Genomic DNA, 21,061 nt, shown 5'->3' with positions numbered 1-21,061 from the left:
TAACGTGAACCCCAGTACCATTTTAACTATCTTTGTTCTGAAAATCAGCTAAATCTGTTCTTTTAATATAAATTTGCATGTCTGAATTTTAACAAGGATGGTCAAAAAGCTCAAAGCATGATATGATTCAACCTGTTGTCAAGGGTAATTAGAACATAATATTCCCAGAGACATTCTATCTGATAATGTTAACTACTTCAGCTGTAGAAACAGTATAAAAGCCCTCAAAATTCATTACCTAAAAACAAATGTGAATACAGCAGTTAATGTTAATATCACATGCTACTGGATAGGCGATAAAACACCTTGTTCGCCAAAAACTTCAAGCCAAATGACATGTTACTTGGTTGGAAGCAAAGCACATATGAATAAAGACTCTTGAATGCTAATTCCAAATGAGAACTAAGATGCAATAAAATGAAATCTTTAGCACTGATGAAACACATAACCAAGTTGAATTTTTCACTTTATTACGATCATGGGCATTGCTGCAACCAGAAAACTCTAGTATACCATGTTTATTTTCTCTTCCTACTTGGGCAATGCCTCTTCAATGTCATTCCACTTCTCGACGTTTCTTGATATCTTCTCCTTCACTTGAGCTATGACTTCCCGTGCTTCATCAACCTTTGAAATGCTAGCCAATCCCTCAACAAGAGACTTCATGGAGGAGAAATTCGGAACCCATCCATCAGCCAAACATTTTTTATACATCTCCAATGCAGCTTCAAAATCCCCACCTTGACACAAATAATACACTAACGTAAAATAGCATTCAGCATCCGGTTTCAAACCACTATGAACCATCTTCTGGAACATACTCTTCGCCTCTTCCAATTTACCTTCCTTGCAAAAACCAAGTATAAGATGGCCATAAGTTACACAATTCGCCTTCAAGCCTCTCGATAAAATCCCATCAAGTAACGCCTTAGCCTCCGCGGACTTCTTAAGCTTACATAAGCTCTGAATCCTTACATTATACGTACTAATCCCCGTAACCATCTTATATCCCTTCATCATTTCCAACATTTTCCCAACATCTTCATACTTCTCCTCCTTATAAAACCCGGATATACAATTCCCAAAAGACTCTGCATTCGGCTTAACATTGTTTCTTTTCATTTCATCCAATATCGAATAAACTGAACTAGCAGAACCTGATTCACAGAACCCTTTGATCACCACATTGTAGGTATCTAAGTTAGGAACAAACCCATACTTTTTTGGGTATTCGACGAATACCCTTTTCATTTCAGCATAATTCTTAGCTAAAACACAAGCAAACAACAACGCATTCAGAGTTCTCTCAGTACGTTGAATGCCCATTTTCTCCATCTCCTCAAAAGTCCTCTTAGCCTCATCAAGCAGTCCGGCCTGACCGTAAAGAACAATGAAATGGGAAATGAACCGCTCGGATTTCAAATCAGGCCGGGTCGTTGATTCCTGGAGAAATGAACGGATACCGGAGAAATGATTGAGATCTTTGAGCTTGGAAATGGCTTTGGAATATGCAATGCGATCGAGATGGGATTCAGGGGTTAAGGCAGCTGCACGGCAGATGTCGAGGATCCGCTGTGGGTCGGTTTCGGATTTGAGGAGAGTTAGGGCGGCGCGTGACTTGTCTTTGCCTGAGAGTGGAGATTTAGAATCGGGATTAAGGATAGAGGCGGCGGAGTAACGGCGGAGGTGGTGGTGATGCTGAGAGGTGATAAATCGGAGCTTGCTGCGAAGTGCTGCCATGGCTGTTAGGGTTTCAGATTTTGGGGTTTAGGGGTTTAGACAAATGACTTTGAACTGGAATATGACCTATTTTGTTGAGGGTCTTTGAATATTACGTTAATTTTAATTGTTACTTAAAATCGTATGGTATTTAAATTTATGAATCAAGAGACGTATATTGATTTCAAAAGAATAATCTTTAATATATAGATAACTATTTTTTATTTAGATTATGATAGAATGTGTTATCAAGATATGATAACTCATTCGTTTTCATTTTTTTATTTATAAATTAATAAATAATCAAGCTTTAATATTAATATTGTATTCACACACAAAATTTGACAAAAAAGTTCTATATTGTAATTTATATTCATCAGAATAAATTCATGGATTTTTCACTAATAAAATTATAAACATTTTTAATCACACGTCTCAAAGCAGTGGAATACTTTATTTCTTAGTGAACTAAAATTAAATGTAAATCTATTTTTCTCAGTTTGTGCATGTCATTGTCTTTGGATTTCATGTTCTGCATCAATAGCATTTGACAAAGCATCCAAGCAATAGTGGTTGAACAATAAAAAACTATAATTGATAAATATGGTTCTTAGAGAGATAAGACTCTTGTCATGCTTTGTTACCTAATGTAATGCATGAACTATTCTCTTGTTGATTTGATGCACTTACATAGCATCAAGAGTAGAAATTTGTTATAAAAAATGGTTGAGTTTTGTTGCTGCTGGTGCTTTGATCTTTAGAGTCAAACTCGCTTTAATTCCTTAGTAATAGTTCCTTATCTTATCTTATAAAAAAAAACAGTTCCTTACTTCGGAATTATTATTATTAAGCCAATAATCAAATTCTCTTTCAAATTACCTCAAGGTTTTCAATCTCTATGCCACCAGCTTTCATATTTGTTATAAAAAATGGTTGTGTTATCAGCTTTTGATGTTGATGCATCACTAGATGTCTTGGACCACCCAGTTCTGAATCTGATATACTACATGATACACGTCGTTTTCTTTTTCATGCTCCTTGAACACCCTCTGAACTTGAGATGACATCATTCTTCCCTGTGGCAACGCGTGGAAATTCTTTCGACAGCTCTTGTGTTGTACATCCTACACAAACTGTCTCCGAAAAGAGTATCTGCTCAATACCACCCTATTCGTTAGCTGCAGTGAACATATATCTTCAATCCTACAACTTTGCAATGGTTGCATCAACTGAAGTTAGTGTAGTTCTGCACGAGGTATGGAGCCGCGCTGAAAAGGATCCAAGAAGTAAAACTTGTGAAAAGGCGCAGAATATCTCTATTCTTTTTGCCAGTTACTAATAGCTGTTGTGCTTACATTTCTATTACTTTTGTTGTTTGAAGACAGAAATTTTACAAATTTTTGTACTTATTGAACAAAGAAATTAGGAAAATTACTATGGGATCCCTTTGTGTTTTGATTTCAAAATTAACCTAGTGATGAATGTGATATCCCTGAAGTGACTTGATATACTCATTTCATATTGTTGTTGTCAGTTTCATTTCCCTATCTAATATAGTTGTTCATAACTTGTTCCTAGTCGTCTGATACCTATTTTGAGATTCGACTAATTTAAATTTGCATTGTGAAAGCCAAAGGTAAGATCTATACAAGCATAAGCTTTTTATATGTGCTCAACTGCCACCAAATTAACTGATATTGATTGATTAATTAGCTTATTAGTTATCTGTTATATAATAAGCTAAAATAAAAGAGGAATACTTTTATGTACTCCACTAGTGACTATTTGTCGAACTATCTGAACCCATCAAATGTCATCTTTGCGTTGTTGAAGAATATAACTAATAGTTGGGATGAACGACAAATGAAAACATAAATGAATTAAGGGGCAAGGGGACGAGTGCGCATAAGTAAAATGAGTTATTGATTTATCCAATATTAAAAATATTCCCGAATTAATAACGAATATTTATAAAATTTCAAATCATTCTCAAGTTATTAATTCAATAACGCTCAAATTATGGATTATAGTTCAATTTTAGACGCAATAATTGTTACATGTATTTCTAAATTTAGAAGGTTTGAAAATTTTACATGCCCATAGTACCCTTTTACAGTGGCATCAGCTACAAATTATCTCTTTCTCGCTTCTTCCAATCTCCTCTCTCACATCATCCACATATTTTCCTCTAGGGTTTCAACACGATGCAACCGGCGGCAAGTTCAATGGTTCCACCACCAATGGCGGCGCAACCACAGTACCAACAGCAGTGGATGGCTCAGCAGCCGCAGTACCAGGTTCTGCCACCGCAGGCCGGTTATTATTACCAACCACCACCGCAGCAGGGTGGCGGAGTACCCCCACCGCAGCAGCAACAACAACAATCTCAGTACACGGCTTCAGCTCAGCCGACCAGTGCTGATGAAGTCCGGACGCTTTGGATTGGAGATCTACAGTTTTGGATGGATGAGCAGTACCTATATAGTTGCTTCGCGCAAACTGGAGAGGTATAGTTAAAGTTCATAAAATGCATGTTTTACACATATCATTATTAGAGAATTACATGTATAAGGACCGGTTTATAATGACATGTTTAAATGTTTTCTTATGATTCTGTCAAGACATTCAAACTATGCTTTGCACATAGGCTAATTTAGTTGTTTCTGTAGAGTGCAGACTATACCAGAAAATATTTCTTTTTTATAAAGGTAATGACTATACCAGAAAAACTAAGCTACTTGAAAAGCTATGGTAAGGACTTTTACATGTTCTAGATATGGCTGCTAGTATTTAATGTGAAAAACTAAGTCTTTTGGGGGAAGATTGGATCTTTTCTATTTTTTCTTGAGAATTATTAAGTGTTCATATAATTTGGATTGATTTCTTCAGAGTTTTGTATGTGTATTCGAGGAAAGTGGATACATCTCCAATGGTTTTTATATGCAGGAGTCTGTACTACTTAAAATGTGGAGTTAAGATATGCAGTAACAGTGTTCAGGAAAGTGAGTGTGAAGTGAAGCGATGCGAGCCTTCTACGCTTCACAGACTAGAATGAGTATGTGAGCGCTTCACGCTTCCCTGAACACTGTGCAGTAATATTAAAAACAGTTAACTTTAATACAAGTGTAGAGGGGTTCCCCATATATTAATTTAAGCAGAGCTTATTGTGAGTTATAAGTTATAACATAGTATATTTATATCAATTTCCTCTATTCATGTAATTAGTGTGCAGGAAAATATTTTCTTAAAAAATTTTCTTGAGGTTTCAGTGGCAACCATTTGGAAGTGTATGTTATGATTCCTGGGCTGGGGGTATGACGAACGAACTATAGCGCTACCTAAATGCAGTTGTGGAAGAAATCGTTGCTCTGAAAGGCTAACCAGGCTTTTTCTTCTTCTTTTTTTTCTTCCTCTTTTTCTTCCTCTTTGACTTTCTTTGTAACTGATTGCTGCTAATTTTCTGAGTAGGCTAATCCATTGGTTTCTGGGGTACCTTTATATATGTTATGAGATAAACGTTGATCTTTAAGTTATTAGTATGGTACTAATCCTATCATGCGTTTGGTATCTTTGATTTGATAATTGATGGGTGGACTCCCCTGGGAATTGAGGGGTATATCTTACCAACAATTGTTTTAGTGAATGTCTTGCCCCACTAAATCTGAGATCTTGAGAATCCGGATATACAACTTGTAATGCAAGTTTATGCTCGTGTTCTGAAATGCACACTCCTACGTGCATGATTGTAAGCACATGCATGATTAACGGGTGTTTGGATTGGCTTATTCTAAGTGCTCTTCGATTGTAAGTTCTTTTTTTTTTTGTAGTGTTGGCAAAGATAAGAAGTGCTTTTTAGCACTTACTTTTAGTCCAAAAAAGCTCAAAATAAGCCAAAAGCAGTATTTTGGGAAGAGAGAAGTGAAAAAAAGCGATGAGGGATCGCTTCACAGAAGCGAGAAGCGAAGCACGCTCTTTTTTTCAAGTAAAGGGATATTTAGTATTAAAATAAAAATATTAAATACCTGAATAGAGGTAATATATTCTTAGATTAAAAGTAAATAGATAGTAAAAAAATAGAGCAGCAAGCATACACATCACTGATCAGTGGCAGCCTCGCCGAGAAGAATAGAAGAAGAGAACTTATAGCAGTCGCAGCGATAAAAATACAGAAAAACACAGCAGCAACCATAAATTAAAAAAAAAAGGTCGCAGAGCAGTCGCAGAGAAGAAGAGAACTTACAGCAGCATCAGCAGTCGCAGCCTCGCAACAGTCCAAAAAAATATTTGAAGTAGCGAAAGGAGGTTTTGTAAAGTCGCGGAAGACAATATCAGAAATTGAAAAAAAAAACCTTACAATTTTTTTAAAAAAACCCTAATTAGCGCTTTTTCAAATTAAGCGCGCCTTTTCTCGCTTTTTTTTTTCTTGCTCTTCTCACTTCAACTGTAGAAGCGAGCTCCTTTTGAATGTCACCTCACTTTAGGAGAAGAAAGAGTAGTACTGGGGCTACGCTTCGCCTCGCCTTGTGCTTTTAGCGCCCTTTTCCTCGCTTTTTATTACACCGGCCAAAAGTTGGGTATGACCAACTTATAACTTTTAGCTTTTAGCTTATAAGCTATTTTTAAAAAGTCAATCCAAACGCCCTCTTACTCTCTTCGTTTGCTCTAATGTGCATATTTGTGCAACTAATCGGTCTTCTTCTTTCCCCATTGCTTGTGGTTGAGTGAGAAAACATTAACTTTAATTGTATATGTAGGTGGTTTCCGCTAAAGTTATCCGCAACAAGCAAACTCAGCAATCAGAGGGTTATGGCTTTATTGAGTTTAATAGTCATGCTGCTGCAGAAAGGAATCTACAAGCATACAATGGCACCTTGATGCCTAATATTGAGCAAAATTTTAGGCTCAACTGGGCATCACTTGGTTCGGGTGAAAAGCGTTCAGATAACACCCCTGAATATACAATATTTGTTGGAGACTTGGCAGCTGATGTCACAGATTACATGCTTCAGGAGACATTCAGACCCAATTATCCTTCAATCAAGGGTGCTAAGGTTGTAACAGATAGGGCAACCGGGCACACAAAGGGTTATGGGTTTGTTAGATTTGGGGATGAGAGTGAGCAGTTACGAGCTATGACTGAGATGAATGGAAAGTTTTGCTCCACTAGGCCCATGCGCATTGGTCCTGCAGCTAACAAGAAGAATTCTGGTGGTCAGATGCAAGGTATATCCACTCATGTTGTAATGTTCTCGAGTAGTTAAGAACAATGTATTTCATCTAGCTTGCAGTTTGATGCTTGTGTTATTCTACAGTCTTTGATTTTGTGCTTATTTGTCATAAAGAGCATGAGCTTTGAATTTAGATAGCTGTAGATTCTATTTGTTTATTTTTGGCTTTTGTTTTGGTCTTAATTTAGATAGCTTGAAGGTTCTATTGGTTTATTTTGGGGATCCAGAGTTATCTGTTTTGGTCTCAGTCGGCCAAGTGGTGCTTCTATGTTTTGCTTCCTTAGGTTGTGCTGTTGAGTTTTTGAAGAGAAGTACCAGCTTGTGATGTTATTTCCTTGAGTACTAAAAATTTCTCTGAAATATTAAATCTCATAAAACTACGGTTGTCTCGAAGCAGGGTAAATGAGAGGCAGGCTCTATCATTTAGTGGCCTGGAGCTTGTTTCAGCTGAAATGAGTATCTTTTAGGGAACGGTGTTGTGTAGGTCAGTTTATCTAAATGTGGCTAAATTGCATCTATCAGGTCCTTTCGGTGTTAATGTTAACAGATCCAGTTTTTTCTCTCTACTCTGCTCTTGTTTCTTCAGATTACTTTATCTTTACTATTCAGACATTTTACTCTTGTTTATTTCATATGATTGCCACCAGTGTCACTTTGATCTTCAGTGTACCTCTAAGCTCTTTGTCAGTTTCAATTGTCAACTTAGGATATCCTGGTCCTTTATCTGCTTCATTTGCCTCATGAATTTGTCTTAGAGATCTGCCCTCACGGTGTTGGGGTTTCCTCTCTCCATTACTAGTCAATAATCCATCATTTCATTTTTGAACAGAATACATCATATAGTTTGTTTCTGCTAGGGTTCTTTGATATATTGACATTCAAGTATGTATAATTTGTAACGTGATGTGTAATAACTCTATTTCTTTCCTTGTTTTGAATAAATCTTTTAAAATTCTTTAGATGAGTTTTGGTAATTAATTTTCTGCATCTCTTTTTTACTTCTGTTGTCAAGACGTCTAGAGCTTTAATAAAGATATCAAGGGTGGTGTTAGGATATGTTTTCTGTATCTCTAGATTGCCTGCAAATGTTCTTTGAATGTATTGCAAATCATTGTACTTCAATAGTGCCTTTAGATCCTGAAATTACCGTGTTTTGACGTTCATATGGCAGAAAGATAGTTCAAAAGTATTATGGCTTATGAAAATCATGACTTTGATTTCTGTCGTCTGTTGTATGGACATATACTGAAGAGCTAAAAGCATCATAGTCCGGATAAATATGGTATTCTCGTGTAGATTGTGTCATTGATTACAAAAAATTGTGCCGAATGGGTACATAGTCATGACATTGTTCAGAAAATTACAGCACTCCATATAGTCTAGTCACATTTCTATTCTGTCTTTCCTTTTTGACAATTGTCTCATTCTATAAATCTCTGGACAAAGCAAGTGCCAAGGATCAATAAAGACATAGATAAATCAAAGAAAATATTAAAATATTGATATAATATCAACATGATGATTTAAATATACTAAGAAACATCAACCAAAACAAAATTTAAAACCATTCCACAAATTATATCACTATATATGGGGAACTCATGAAGTGTTATCAAAGGCACGCTTAAAGTGCGCTTAAGGCCTGAAGCGAGCTCAAAACGTGTTGAGCGCTTCGCCTCGCTTTATGTGTGCTTCAGTGTCGTCATCAAGGTTATAAGACAAACTTTTCCATTGGAGTGACACTAAAAGATTGATATTTCATTTTATCATAATCTTTTTTCATCTTCTTTGGTCATATATTTATCATTCAAGTTTATAAACATTTGTATTTTTTTCTCCCTTTGCGCCTTTTTCCATTAAAGCCACACTTTATTTGCGCTTAAAGCCCCACAGACCTTAGAGTTTTTTTGCGCTTTTTGTCTTTGATAATACTGAACTCATCACAAAAATAAGTAACTGTGATTTTACTTTTATCATTTAAATGAATGAGTGAGATCTCATTTGCCGCACTACTAATCAAAATATGGTGTATATAAGTGCATCATATGGTTATATGATCTATTCCTGAAACCTTATAAATTTGATCGTTGATGTTGATGAAAAAGATTATTAGGGTGTTTGGATTGACTTAGTTTTAGGTGATTTTGGTCTTTAAGCACTTCTTAATTTTAAGAGGTGTTTGACAAAGATACAAAGTTCTTAAAAGCACTTTACTTTAGGCTTTTTAAAATTACCCCCCCAAAAAAAATGCGAAACGTCAAAGGTATAGCTACCTACCTACTTTTGATGTTTGGCTTTTCTCTGTAAGCTTGGAAGCACAGTAATATCTAGAGACCAATATATTACTGGAATCAAAAGGAGTTGCGATACAAAATATGTATATTTAGCAATTAAGGGATTTAACGAGGGCTATACTTGGTAAATATGTATTTATGGTAGGGATAGTTCTTGTCTTGAAAAACATAATTTTCTATTTTTGCTTCTCCCCATGAAGTAAAACTACTTCTTTCTACTTAATAGTAGTTTACTTTTTTTTTGTTTTTTAATGACAAGGGAAACCTGTAGCCGCTATCCTTTGGGTGTGCACAGGGTAAAACCCCTATCCTTAAAAGTAGTTTTACTTGTTGGCCAAACACCTCAAATTTCCCAAAAAAATGTGTTTGGCCTCTAAATTACTTGGCTAAACAGGCTAGTAGAACAAGTGAAATTTACCAAACCTTCTTTTTCATGTACATCAATCTTTTTACACCGAAAAGCTACTGTAGGAATATATTGAACTTTAGTCTAACTATGCTTTCTTGTTTCCCTTTAAAAACTCTGGTCTCCTTTTTTTTTTTTTAAAGTAAAGAAATCTCTGGTTTCTGTCCCTACAAATTGTCCTCCATATTGCTGCAGGGACAGTACGCCAAAGGGGCTTCAGATGTTGAGGCTTCTTTCATCTCAGCATAAGAACAGTTGTCTGGATTTCCTTGCCTGCGTCACGTCAGGTCACATATAAGCAATAGCATTTTCCCAGCTAATTAGTCAATCTGCAATGGATGAAAATATGATTGACCATCATCATATCCTTCTTACTTAGGACACAACTACTGCATGTGATTATCCCTCTCTTTTCTAATTTGTTTTGGGTTAGGCAAGCATCTCATACCACTAGTCAATCCACCTTGTAGGGTGCTTCATTCTTCCAACTTTTTCTAAGATGTATTTTCTATTCTGCTCTTTTTTTACTAAATGTTTCGTTGTGTATAATACTTCAATTGCCCTACCAATAGTGATCGTCATCTTTAAATATGTTCTCTTCCATCCCATCCCAACCCTTCCCCCAAACATAAAAGAAAAAGAAAAAAAAATTGAACATATAGGAAGTTGAGATGCTAATTTTACTTTTCTTGCGGACGATCAGACCTTCTGTGTTTAATCTGGAATTCAGAGGGAGTTGAGTACCCCACCAGTTTGGTGACGATGAAAACATGTCCAAGTATTAGCCATGCCTGACCTTTTGTGTGAACTTTACTGTTTTATGGGGACATTTGCTTTTAGTTTTGTTTTTCAACTGCATTTTAATTTGCTTTAACATATATCTCTGCTAACCACCTTCACATTTGTTCTTTCATTTGTAGCTTCATATCAAAGTACTGGAACTCAAAATGAGGATGACCCTACTAATACGACGGTCGGTACATTTCCTTATATCATCATTCAATGTTTCTCTCAAACTGTACTCATGTTAAACAACTTAAATTGCAGATTTTCGTTGGGAACTTGGATGCTAGTGTAACTGATGATCACCTCAGGCAGGTTTTTGGGAACTATGGGCAATTGCTTCATGTAAAAATACCACTAGGCAAACGTTGTGGTTTTGTTCAATTTACTGATAGGTACAGTAACATGCCTTCTGAACTTAGTCAAATTCAGTGATAAGGAAACTAACATGCTGGCATTGCTATGGCAGAAGCTGTGCTGAGGAAGCTCTAAATGCATTGAGTGGAACTCAGTTGGGTGGACAAACCATCCGCCTTTCATGGGGTCGTAGCCCTTCAAACAAGCAGGTTATTATTTTGCCTAAATGTTCTCTGACTACTGCATCATAACCGTCGTGAGGTGGCTGATTAAATAATATGCTCGCCTTTTCAGCAGTCTCAGGGTGATCCGAACCAGTGGAGTGGGGGTTATTATGGGTATACACCAGGATATGACGCCTATGGTTATGCCCAACCTACTCAGGACCCAAATATGTACTATGCAGGCTATGCCGGGTATGGGAATTATGCACAACCTCCACATCAACAGCAACAAATGCCGCAGCAGCCTCAGGTATTTTCCAAACCTTTGAACTCTTTATCTTGTTTTCCTGTGTAGGGAATGACATTGAATCTATACACATTCTACTAGGAGGGAGTACACTTGTTTGTTTGTCATAGTTAGAGCGAATAAAATGAGTTGCTAGAGAAGGAGAAGTGGTTACCCAGAAGCAATTTCATTCATCATATATCACATTTGTTCCTCATGACTAGAAATTGCCTTACATTTTGCAGTAATCTGCTGGTCAAAGGAATTGGTGAGAGCTTCCTAACATGGCAAAAAAACTGATGTTGAAATGCGAAGCGCATAGGTTTTTCAGATGAATGCAGAGGTAGTGTAGTTGGTTATCTGTAGGTTAGTTCTTGGAGATACATTTATGTTCTGGTCAGCTGTCTGTTTCTGTAGTTGCCTTTTCTATCTATTTCCCTTTTTCTCGGCCTATTGCGCACTGGCCATTTTTGTTACATGCGGCCTAGTGATGTGAAAGACCTCAGATAGGTCAAGGACGTATCTTTTTATACTTTCCATAGTTTTGGCTGTCAGAATGTTGATTTTGATCATGGTGCTCTTCTTTCTAATTTTCTTGTGTGGATATGGTTTTGGTTTGCCATTTCTTTCAATCATAAGATCTTGTGTCTGGTTTATTACCCTTTTTTGAATTCAGATGGCTTGTTATCTTTATTCTGCTTATGTGGGTGTTCAGATATCATCATTACAAATTTGCAGTCATCGTCTAGTTAAAGGTTCCTGGAGTTTGAGTCAATTTTCAAACATTCAACTGTATCTCGAATTAACACACCTAGTGTAACCTTACAAGTGAGATTTGGAGAGTGTTGCGACTTGCGAGTACCCAGCCCTTGCCCCTTCTCTTATCTTTGTGAAGACAGAATAACCAAAAGAACCCATCATTAATGCCAATCACGTATGTAGAGACGTATTCTTTTCAAATCCAAATACTTCCTTAATTAACTCTCAAAATAAAATGCATTACAAATCAAGAAAACATCAAGGTCCACAGAATTTTAAAGGCATTTTTAAACATAGAAATGCAGGTAATCAGAAAACAGTTGTAAAGGACGAAAATGAAAGACTTGGGGAAAGTAAGAAAGAAAATCAAGAGGAGGATTAGGAAAAATAAATTAACACAAAACTCCTGCAGATTCTCCCTCACAATTATGGTGAAAACTGCAGCTAAGAAACTTAAAAATATAACCAAAAACAGATCTACGACTTCCATTTATCTATAGCTTGAAGACAACAACATACCCGAACGTATTTCGACAAGTGGGGTCTAGAAAGGGTGGTGTGTACGCAGTACTACGCAGCTTTACGCCTGTCATGAGGAGCACAAGTATATGTTCTCTGTGCTTTCCTTTCTATCTCAACTTATAGAAAACATTCTAATCAGACCTGGTCTACTACTTCTATCAGAATGTCAAACCTGTCTTTTTCAAAAGGCAAATAGGTCTATGGTATTTTTTTACAACAGAGGAATCTTGAGTTGGTCTTCCTTTCTATGTCAACTGCATGCACCTAAATCCTAATCAACAACTCATGGGTTCAAACTGTAGGAATAAATAAATTTTGGGAATATTTACAGTACTTTGATTCAATCAAATCCATACTATTCAAGGAATTTTGTAAGTTTATTTTGATGAATTCAGCACTTTACAAGTATTCAAGAAATTGACTTTTTAGTATTTATAAAACATATCAATTGATCGAGCCCTTGACAAAGGAATGAAACGTTGTTTGTCACACACCAGACACATATTCTTTCAAAATTACATGTATCCGCGAGATCAAGTTGGAAAAATAGCAGGGATTGATAGAACAGGCAAGGCTCATTGGAAATATTACTCTAATGATCCTTACCTTACTCCTTTTGCTTATGTACGACTAATCTCACGATAGAACATTACATAGAGACAGTTAAGATAATAATATAAAAATTCTTTACAATGTCAAAGTATACAAGTTAAATCATTCTTGATTAAGGGGTCACCTTTGATTCTCTTAATCATATTGTAAATTTATAATCATGGAATCTATTATATGTATAAATATTTAATTACGAACTTAGTAACTAAAGCAAGCTATAGATTTCTCCATCCAGTGACAAATTTAGAACTCATGAACTTCAAATTCTGGTTCCGCCTCTAAAGCTAACAAAGGGGACCTGCCATACTGTTGGGGAAAACAGACATAGTTGGGATGATTAAGGTCCTGTGACTCCAGATGAGTTCTTGCAAATAAAAAGAAAAGTTACCAAAGTCTAACATGAAGATAAGGTCCTATACTGCCAGCTACTTAAAGATCTATAACATTGTTGCTCTTATTCATGAGCAGCTTCAAGGTTTGACTTGGTGAAACATCTCCAGGTTGATGTTGCCACCATCACAACTTTTGTTCTGAGTTTCAAGTTTAGCTGAATGATCAGAATTATCGGTTTCCACCTCTTGTTGCTTTGGTGATAATTGAGAACCTAGCAATAGTTTGTCACCAGGAGGATCACTTGCTTGCTTAGTTTCATTTGCTGTTTCCACATTTCTTGATAAGTCAACTTCAGGTCCAATATGAATGCTTTGTGGTTCATCGTTCTTTGGATAATTCAGATTTTCCATCATGAAGTCCATTGAAGTAGTCCTAATTGACTCTTCAGGCACAACTTGAGTTTCACCAGCAACCAGTACTTGGTTGATCTCGGGATTCGGATTCTCATTAGCTCCAACCTCTAGAGGTTGAGTCATCTGAACATAATTCTGTTCAAGAAATGTGGTTTTTAGTTCATTGCTTGGCTGAACTTGAGTTTCTGCAGCAGGGGAAACAGAGTTAAGTTCAGCAAATAGAGTACTTTGATTGAATTGATTCTGTGGGTTTTCTTGTCCGCCATGAGTCCATTGTTTTAGCTGAATCTCTTCATTCATTGGAGGAAGCCCTTGGGAGGAGTAGAGTTGAGTTTGAGCGTTTACAGGAGGAGACTGGTGGATCTCAAGTTTCTTGGCTGCACAGTGAACCAACTCTCCAGGCTGGAGTAAAGTTTGGATATACGACTGCTCAGGATTCGGTTGCTTATCATTCTTGGATTCAGATTCAATCTGGTGGTTGTCTAACGCCTCTTGAGACTTAGACACAACAGGATTATGATGAATTTCACCACTTGGGCTGTTAAGGTTACCATGAAAAAGAATGTCAGACTGAAACATTGAGCCCATGAGTTGGTTTTGAGCTTTTTGTACCTGATTGCTAGTTCCGTCACTACCTTTTGGTTCCAATATGGATTCTTCAACCATTTTAGTAGTCCCTTCTGATTGGTTCGGGATTTCAAATACCCGCATCACTTCATCCTTTTCAACCATTCTAAGATTTTCCACCGGAATGGTAAGATGGGATTGGTGGATTTGGACTCTTTGATCTTGATTTGGCTGCTGCAGCATGACTTTTTCACCCAAGGTTGAAGTCACGTTGCATCGTCCCTCGTTAGGTGCCATAACAGGAGGAAATTGGTTGGTATTTGGTATAAATGGAGCAGTTGACATTGGGTTCGAAGTTAAAACTTGTTGTCCTGGTGCCACATTTGGCTGTTGTTCTTGCTGAAGCTGGTTTATAGCAACTTGATTCCTGTGATACATTGTAGCTGATGGGGCAACATCATTTGCTGGTGTAATTGGGGCAAATCTCCCTGGCTGGAAGACTAATCCACGGAGCGTGCTGCTGCTATTACCAACCCTCACCGTAATGAAGTACCCTGCATCAAAACGACCATCAACGACACCAGAAACCATCTGTCCTACACCGTTGTTACTGCCAATAATGCCATCTTTTTGGTTTACTTCAACAGCATTTCGTTGAACTTTCTTGATGTTTTCGGGTGCTGGAGCTGTCATCGCTGCTGACTGCAAATTCCCTCTCTTGGCAACACCTCCATCTTTGCGTGGCCGTCCACGCCTTCGCTTTGCTGGAAGGATTGTTGGAGCAGAGGGATTGTTATCTTGTGTAGCTTGCTCATTCATCCTGAAAAATCTAACTTTTGAGTGTTTTATACAAGCACTTTGTATTCACTTCACTTTAAGTGGTGAATGCATAAAATATATTAATAAAAGCTTGTACTTCACCAGAAATCATCTTTAGTGGAGATATTCATCATGATCCTTTTGAATCTTAAAATAAAATTACTCCATTGGATTAAAAAAAAATTTTGATGTTTCAATATTCATCATGATCCTTTTGAATCAGTCTTCAAAGCAAAAACTAAGGATATTCAGGTATGATCTTGGTTCTATCAAAAAGCTAATACCACTTCAAACATGTTATACACTTCGAGGATTAGATAGGTTCTATCGAAGAGACATCTCTCACACATCGAGGATTAGATTGGGATATTGGTTCTATCGAAAAAATGATCATTTCACACATCGAGGATTAGATAGGGATTTTAGTCCCATCGAATAGCTAACCGAACGAAAAAGTTAACATCCAGAAGTAAAGAATAATTGAATGAACAAAATCAATTATATGATATATACATAGAAACACATTGATTAGATCAGTAAAAAATAGAAGATAAAACATGAATAATTTTCATAAACAACCAATGTTACCTATGTGTTAGCTATAAATTCAATCCCAAAAGCACATATCTTTCCTAAAACAACTCAATTTACATTAGATTTATGTCATGTTTTTTTATGAATCAAGATTGTTAATCCATCAATTCATTGCATACATGATGATTGATATTCATTTTGCTCCTAAATTTTTTTAACCATAAAAAAACAAATCATGGATAAACTATATGGAGAAAATGAAAATTACCTGTTTCTAAATCTCCCAAAGAATTGATGGCAATAGAAATTCTTTTATAGATCTAATTTTATTTTTTTTGCCTTGAAGGAATTTCTTTTATCCTTTATTTTTTAGACTCTTTTATTGTTAACATATATATATATATATATATATTTTCTTTTCAGCTGAGTGAACATGAGAATAATGAGAGAGGAAATGAAATAAAGGCTAAATTTTTGTTGGGATTGTAAATGGGCGAATTGTTTTTAACTCTAAAACATCTTTTGGGAGGTCAATATAAATAAAAACACAAAAAAATATATATATTTGTCTATAACCAATCTATATAATTATGAACCATAAATATATGACTAATTTCATCTATCATTTTTTTTTGGGAGGAACAATATACATAAAAACAAACAAATAGTATATATTTGTATATAACAATCTATATAGTTGTGAACCATAAATACATGACTAATTTCATCTATCATTTTTTGGGGGGAACAATATACATAAAAACACAAATAGTATATATTTGTATATAACAATCTATATAATTGTGAGGGTTGAAGGAGTGATATAATTATATACGAATCAATATACAAAGATGTATATGTATATATATATTTGCGCATGACTTTGTATGATTGCGAGAGCTCATTATTTTACTCATTCAGACGAAGGAAGACATGTTTATTCGTATATCTACTTGTAAATGAATCTCAAGATTGTCTATAGTTTTTTCCACTCAAGTCGATGGTTCTTAATTATCCGACATAAGATGTGTAGTAGCATCCAAGTTCACACTAGAGATTTTTTGCCTTGTATGTCAAAAGTTTAGTCCAAGAAAATTTCTATAGGACCATAAATTCAGAAATAAAAATAAAAAATCACCTGAAAACTGTTATACATAAAATTACAAATATATACACAATTAATTATCTAATGTGTATACATTTATTAAAGGCATTGTGAACTAGATGAGTGTTGGTGAGAGAGTCTTTGATATACAAATTCAGCCCAAAAGTATGATTAGCAATAACAATTACTCATCAATCCCAAGCAAATTGAGGTATATACTATAATTTATGAGCAATCACAAATGTAGTACAAGAGAGGGATAAATAAAAATTTTAAATTATAACTTGTCATAAGATATTTTTAAAAAAAAATAGAAATGGTCATTGACAACCTTTTGTTTTACTTCTTTCTAGATTATCTACAACTCAACCTTATTGCATATCCTTTGCCAGCTCAATTCCTCACAAGTTCCTTTAGGTATAATTAATCTCCCCATTTCCATAACCCTTCAATTAACCCTTTACAAAGAAATGAACAAACTTATGTTGTCCCAATTAAAAGATAATAGTAGGGACTTTTACATAGTTTTGCCACCCATCCAAAATCAATAGCCAACAGATATATAATATATACTAAACGAGGTGAAAAAGCAAAATCTCTACTTACAAGGAAAAGAATTGAGTTAAATTACTTTTTGTGGTTTCAACGTTTTTTTTTGTGTTACAAAAATCCCTTATTCTTGAAAAGACCCTATATATCTTGACATTCAACTTTATTCATTTTGTTTTACGTGCGTAATTAGTATGTTGATGTATAATATATATGAATATCGATTAGGGGCATGTTAATATTTTCAGCCAAGCGGCCAATTGTGTAACTTCCCCATCAATTATTAATCAATTTACTCTAATTAATTAGTCAAAATGATACAGTTGTAATTAACCCAAATAATTGTACTTAAGGAGTTTGTTATTTCGTATTGATTTATTTGAAGTATAAACATGGATATTCTACTTATACACTTCACCTCCTAATTTTCCTCTCTCACTGGCTGGAAGAATTATTGGACTTTGTCAAACAAACCTCATCATAAGCATAATTAATTCAACTTAATTACTTATATATAGTTATTTTTGGATAAGTTTTTGGAAGACTAAAATTGCTTATTTTAGAAATATGGTGCTTGGTCAAATTTTTGGTAGAAAGTGTTTCGGAGGAAGTTCTTTAAATTTTCAAAAATTAAAAAAAATAATTTTTAAAAAAATATTTTTGGGAAAAAATAAATACCTTGGAAAAAAAGTTTGCTTGGTCAAACAAGCTATAAATAGGAAAAATAAATTTCACGAGTATAATACTTTCAGTTGAATGTGATCCTCCCCACTTTGGAATATATTCTTTTACTTATGTATCGAACATAAAAAAAAAAAAAAGTAAAAATATAGTAGAGTTACTTATTTTCGTGAAAAACGTTATACTTCATTATGGGACATACCCTAAGAATTGACTAGGTAGTATTTATATTAACATTTGTATGTATTATAATAATTGTTAAATTTCAAATCAAAATCATAACATAACAATATCGGTTAACATGTGATTAGACATTGACGTGCAATTAGCAACATAATTTAATAAGCAATTAATACAGATATTTAAGCTTTTATTATTGGTTTGCTCTCTATGCTCTTAACATAATCTCAATTATTGATACACTTTGCTCAATTTGTGAAGTATTCCGTTATAATTTTGAACAACTTATAGAGCAATGGTATTGAATTCGGTGATTAACTCATTTAAAAACTTAAGCGGATAATTTGATTGTATTTTTATCTACTTTTATTATTATTTAATATGCTTCTTAATGTGCAAGTTTGATTCTTTTTCATGAGTCAAGCACGTGAAAAATTAATAATAACGATAGTGAGACTCATATTCGGAATCTCTTTGTCTGGTCCACCGTATTGAAGCGTGTGACTAACTCATCGAACAACTTAAGTAAATAATTGTACAGAGACAATTTATGATTATAGATTCTCAGCTCAAGTAAAATATATTAAAATTTAAATATGCAAAGTAAATTTTTAATAGTGAACAAGTCATTCTGAACATATGGAAGAAACGATCCAATAACTAACAAATAATATGATAGTTGTAGCAAAGAAAATAATTGATAGTTACTACTAAAATCGAAAAATAATATTGTATGAGAGTAAACGTACAATGTTAATAAAGAAACAATAGTATTCAACTATCCTAATATTCAATCTTCAGAATTATATCTTCAATAAGCTGCTGCCAAAAGACAACTCTAATGAAAATAAAACATAAAATTGTTTAAAGTGATGGTAAATTAAGAATAAGTACAAATTATAATGAAAGTGATGGATGTTCTTAATGGATGGAAAAATGTGAATCACGCCATCCAATTTATGAATTCTACGTTATTTTTGTAGTGTTGTTCATAAGTGTGTACATGAAGCTATATCAACACCTTAAATAACTTTCATATATATATTTCGAATAGAGTATATTATTATAATATATTTTATACGTTTTCTTTTCTTTTACCATAGTTTATATTCTTAACATCAGATTTAACTTTTGAGCATATGTTTGCCTTTTCTAGATATACATTTTTTATTTTTTTGATTAAATAATATATTTTTCTTTCAATAAACAAATTTTTTACGTATTTTGTATTTATAATAACTTAATAAAATCTAAACGTCAGCCAAAGAGTTCGATCTCCTACCACAAAGTTAAGGAAAACATAATCAAGCAATAGTGGGACAAAAAGTTTGAAATTCCAAATAGTTTGAATATACAATTTGAATCATGAACTCTTGACTATAGTTTTCTCTTTTTATTTTTATTCTATGTTTCATATTCTTATTGAAATTCTGATCAATTTGTATTTGAAACGCATAAAATTCATTATATTTAAGAAGGTAGTATTTTTATTAACTTCCCATATCAAATTCCAGACTTCTTCTTTTTTTGTTTTAATAAAACTATTCAATTAAATTATTATTTCACATAGTTCAAACCAATTACTCTAAGGTAAAATATAAATAAAATGGTAACATCAACGTAAATAAATTTCATAATTGTCGGCAAAGTGCATTTTTTATCTAGAGAGTAATGATAATATTAGCATTATAATTAATGATGATGATGATAAATACTTAATACTTTTAACAAGAAAGTCTTGATATATCAATAACAGAAAAGGCTTAATTGATTTTCTACCTTCTAGAGCATCATTTTGCTTTATATTATTCCTATGTATTTTTAACCTCCATCACATCCATCGTCATAATCAATAAATTAATATAGGTTGACATAAAACAAATATTCTCTATTATCAATGTTATTATATATGCTTATCATTACTCATTTTATTTTATTATGATTCCCATGAAGATTTACAGTGTCACATCAATTTGTTTGCCCCTCTTTAATATTAACAGCATGTGTTTCATTCATTACCCTAAAATTAAAATTTTGAATCAAATTTTAATGATTCTTAAATTTAAAACTCAAATCAATTTCGATTTGAATTGGTTGAATTAAAAAATAAAGTTAGTTTGTTGAAAAAAATAAACTAGCTAATGATATGGCTCGTTTAAATCAGAGGTCATCTGTCCAATAGAGCTTTTAAAATCAACCATTTGAGTTTTTTTTATTTATTTTCCACCCGGTGTTCAGAGTCCGCGTTAAAGCTCCGACTAAATTCGAATCGCGCACTACAGGGCCCACTCGAGGGTGGCGCTCCCAACAAATATGATTTTTCTTATCAAGAATGTAGCATAACAAAATAAATAGCTGAGACATTTCTAAAAGTTTAATAACATATACTATAAACTTTTTTTCCAATATTATACACACATTATATAATTTATTTATTTTTTTAAAGATGTGTGCGATGACAATTTTTTTTAAAGAAAACCTTGATTAAGAAAGAAAGTAGGAAAAAAATTGTTTGAATTTCTTTTGATATGCCCTTCTTTTAGGCTTTGCTTTTTAACGTGATTTCCTCCACAGAGACAATACCACAAAAAAAAACAAAAATTATATAAAATGTAGAAGATTCTTTGTTAAAAGTTTAGTGAAAGAATAGGAGGAAAATGAAAGTATAGGGTAAAATATGATTAAAGGAAGAGAGCCCAATCATCATCATCTATTCATCTAATTCGTTGACACCAAAAAAAAATAAAAAT

At 34.1% G+C, this 21,061-nt stretch overlaps 3 protein-coding genes across 5 annotated transcripts; 1 reads left to right on the top strand and 2 right to left on the bottom strand.

Moving 5' to 3' along the window:
- Positions 1-208: 208 nt before the first annotated feature.
- LOC101257607 (small ribosomal subunit protein mS86 (rPPR1)-like) lies at positions 209-1,941 on the bottom strand. The gene has a single exon (XM_004248354.5). The coding sequence runs from the start codon at positions 1,738-1,740 to the stop codon at positions 532-534; it is 1,209 nt and encodes a 402-aa protein (XP_004248402.1). The 5' UTR covers positions 1,741-1,941; the 3' UTR covers positions 209-531.
- A 1,835-nt stretch (positions 1,942-3,776) lies between these two features.
- Positions 3,777-11,908, top strand: LOC101257903 (polyadenylate-binding protein RBP45-like). 2 transcript variants are annotated; one of them, XM_004248355.5, is made up of 7 exons: positions 3,777-4,226; positions 6,474-6,942; positions 10,568-10,620; positions 10,695-10,825; positions 10,900-10,996; positions 11,085-11,261; positions 11,483-11,908. In XM_004248355.5, the coding sequence occupies exons 1-7, from the start codon at positions 3,924-3,926 to the stop codon at positions 11,483-11,485; spliced, it is 1,233 nt and encodes a 410-aa protein (XP_004248403.1). In that variant the 5' UTR covers positions 3,777-3,923; the 3' UTR covers positions 11,486-11,908. The 2 variants fall into 2 exon arrangements, with proteins under 2 accessions (XP_004248403.1, XP_010327241.1); XM_010328939.4 differs by having other exon boundaries at positions 3,784-4,226; positions 11,082-11,261.
- A 1,424-nt stretch (positions 11,909-13,332) lies between these two features.
- Positions 13,333-16,187, bottom strand: LOC101258199 (uncharacterized). 2 transcript variants are annotated; one of them, XM_010328938.4, is made up of 2 exons: positions 16,065-16,187; positions 13,333-15,263 (listed from the first exon to the last, which is right to left on the bottom strand). In XM_010328938.4, exon 2 carries the CDS (start codon positions 15,260-15,262, stop codon positions 13,601-13,603), a length of 1,662 nt encoding a protein of 553 aa, XP_010327240.1. In that variant the 5' UTR covers position 15,263; positions 16,065-16,187; the 3' UTR covers positions 13,333-13,600. The 2 variants fall into 2 exon arrangements, with proteins under 2 accessions (XP_010327240.1, XP_004248404.1); XM_004248356.5 differs by lacking the exon at positions 16,065-16,187 and adding an exon at positions 15,851-15,988.
- Between the last annotated feature and the right edge of the window lie 4,874 nt (positions 16,188-21,061).

Source organism: Solanum lycopersicum, chromosome 10 (genome assembly GCF_036512215.1).
Source record: "Solanum lycopersicum chromosome 10, SLM_r2.1".
In the NCBI taxonomy this organism is placed as follows: Eukaryota; Viridiplantae; Streptophyta; class Magnoliopsida; order Solanales; family Solanaceae; genus Solanum; species Solanum lycopersicum.
This window is presented reverse-complemented; position numbering and strand designations above follow the sequence as displayed.

What these genes read in the sequence shown, in the direction of transcription:
- LOC101257607 (XM_004248354.5), bottom strand. Translation starts at nt 1,740, where the DNA reads ATGGCAGCACTTCGCAGCAAGCTCCGATTTATCACCTCTCAGCATCAC.
- LOC101257903 (XM_010328939.4), top strand. Translation starts at nt 3,924, where the DNA reads ATGCAACCGGCGGCAAGTTCAATGGTTCCACCACCAATGGCGGCGCAA. An exon ending in GCTTCGCGCAAACTGGAGAG is followed by an intron (nt 4,227 to 6,473) that starts GTATAGTTAAAG and finishes TTGTATATGTAG; the next exon opens with GTGGTTTCCGCTAAAGTTAT. An exon ending in ATGACCCTACTAATACGACG is followed by an intron (nt 10,621 to 10,694) that starts GTCGGTACATTT and finishes CTTAAATTGCAG; the next exon opens with ATTTTCGTTGGGAACTTGGA.
- LOC101258199 (XM_010328938.4), bottom strand. Translation starts at nt 15,262, where the DNA reads ATGAATGAGCAAGCTACACAAGATAACAATCCCTCTGCTCCAACAATC.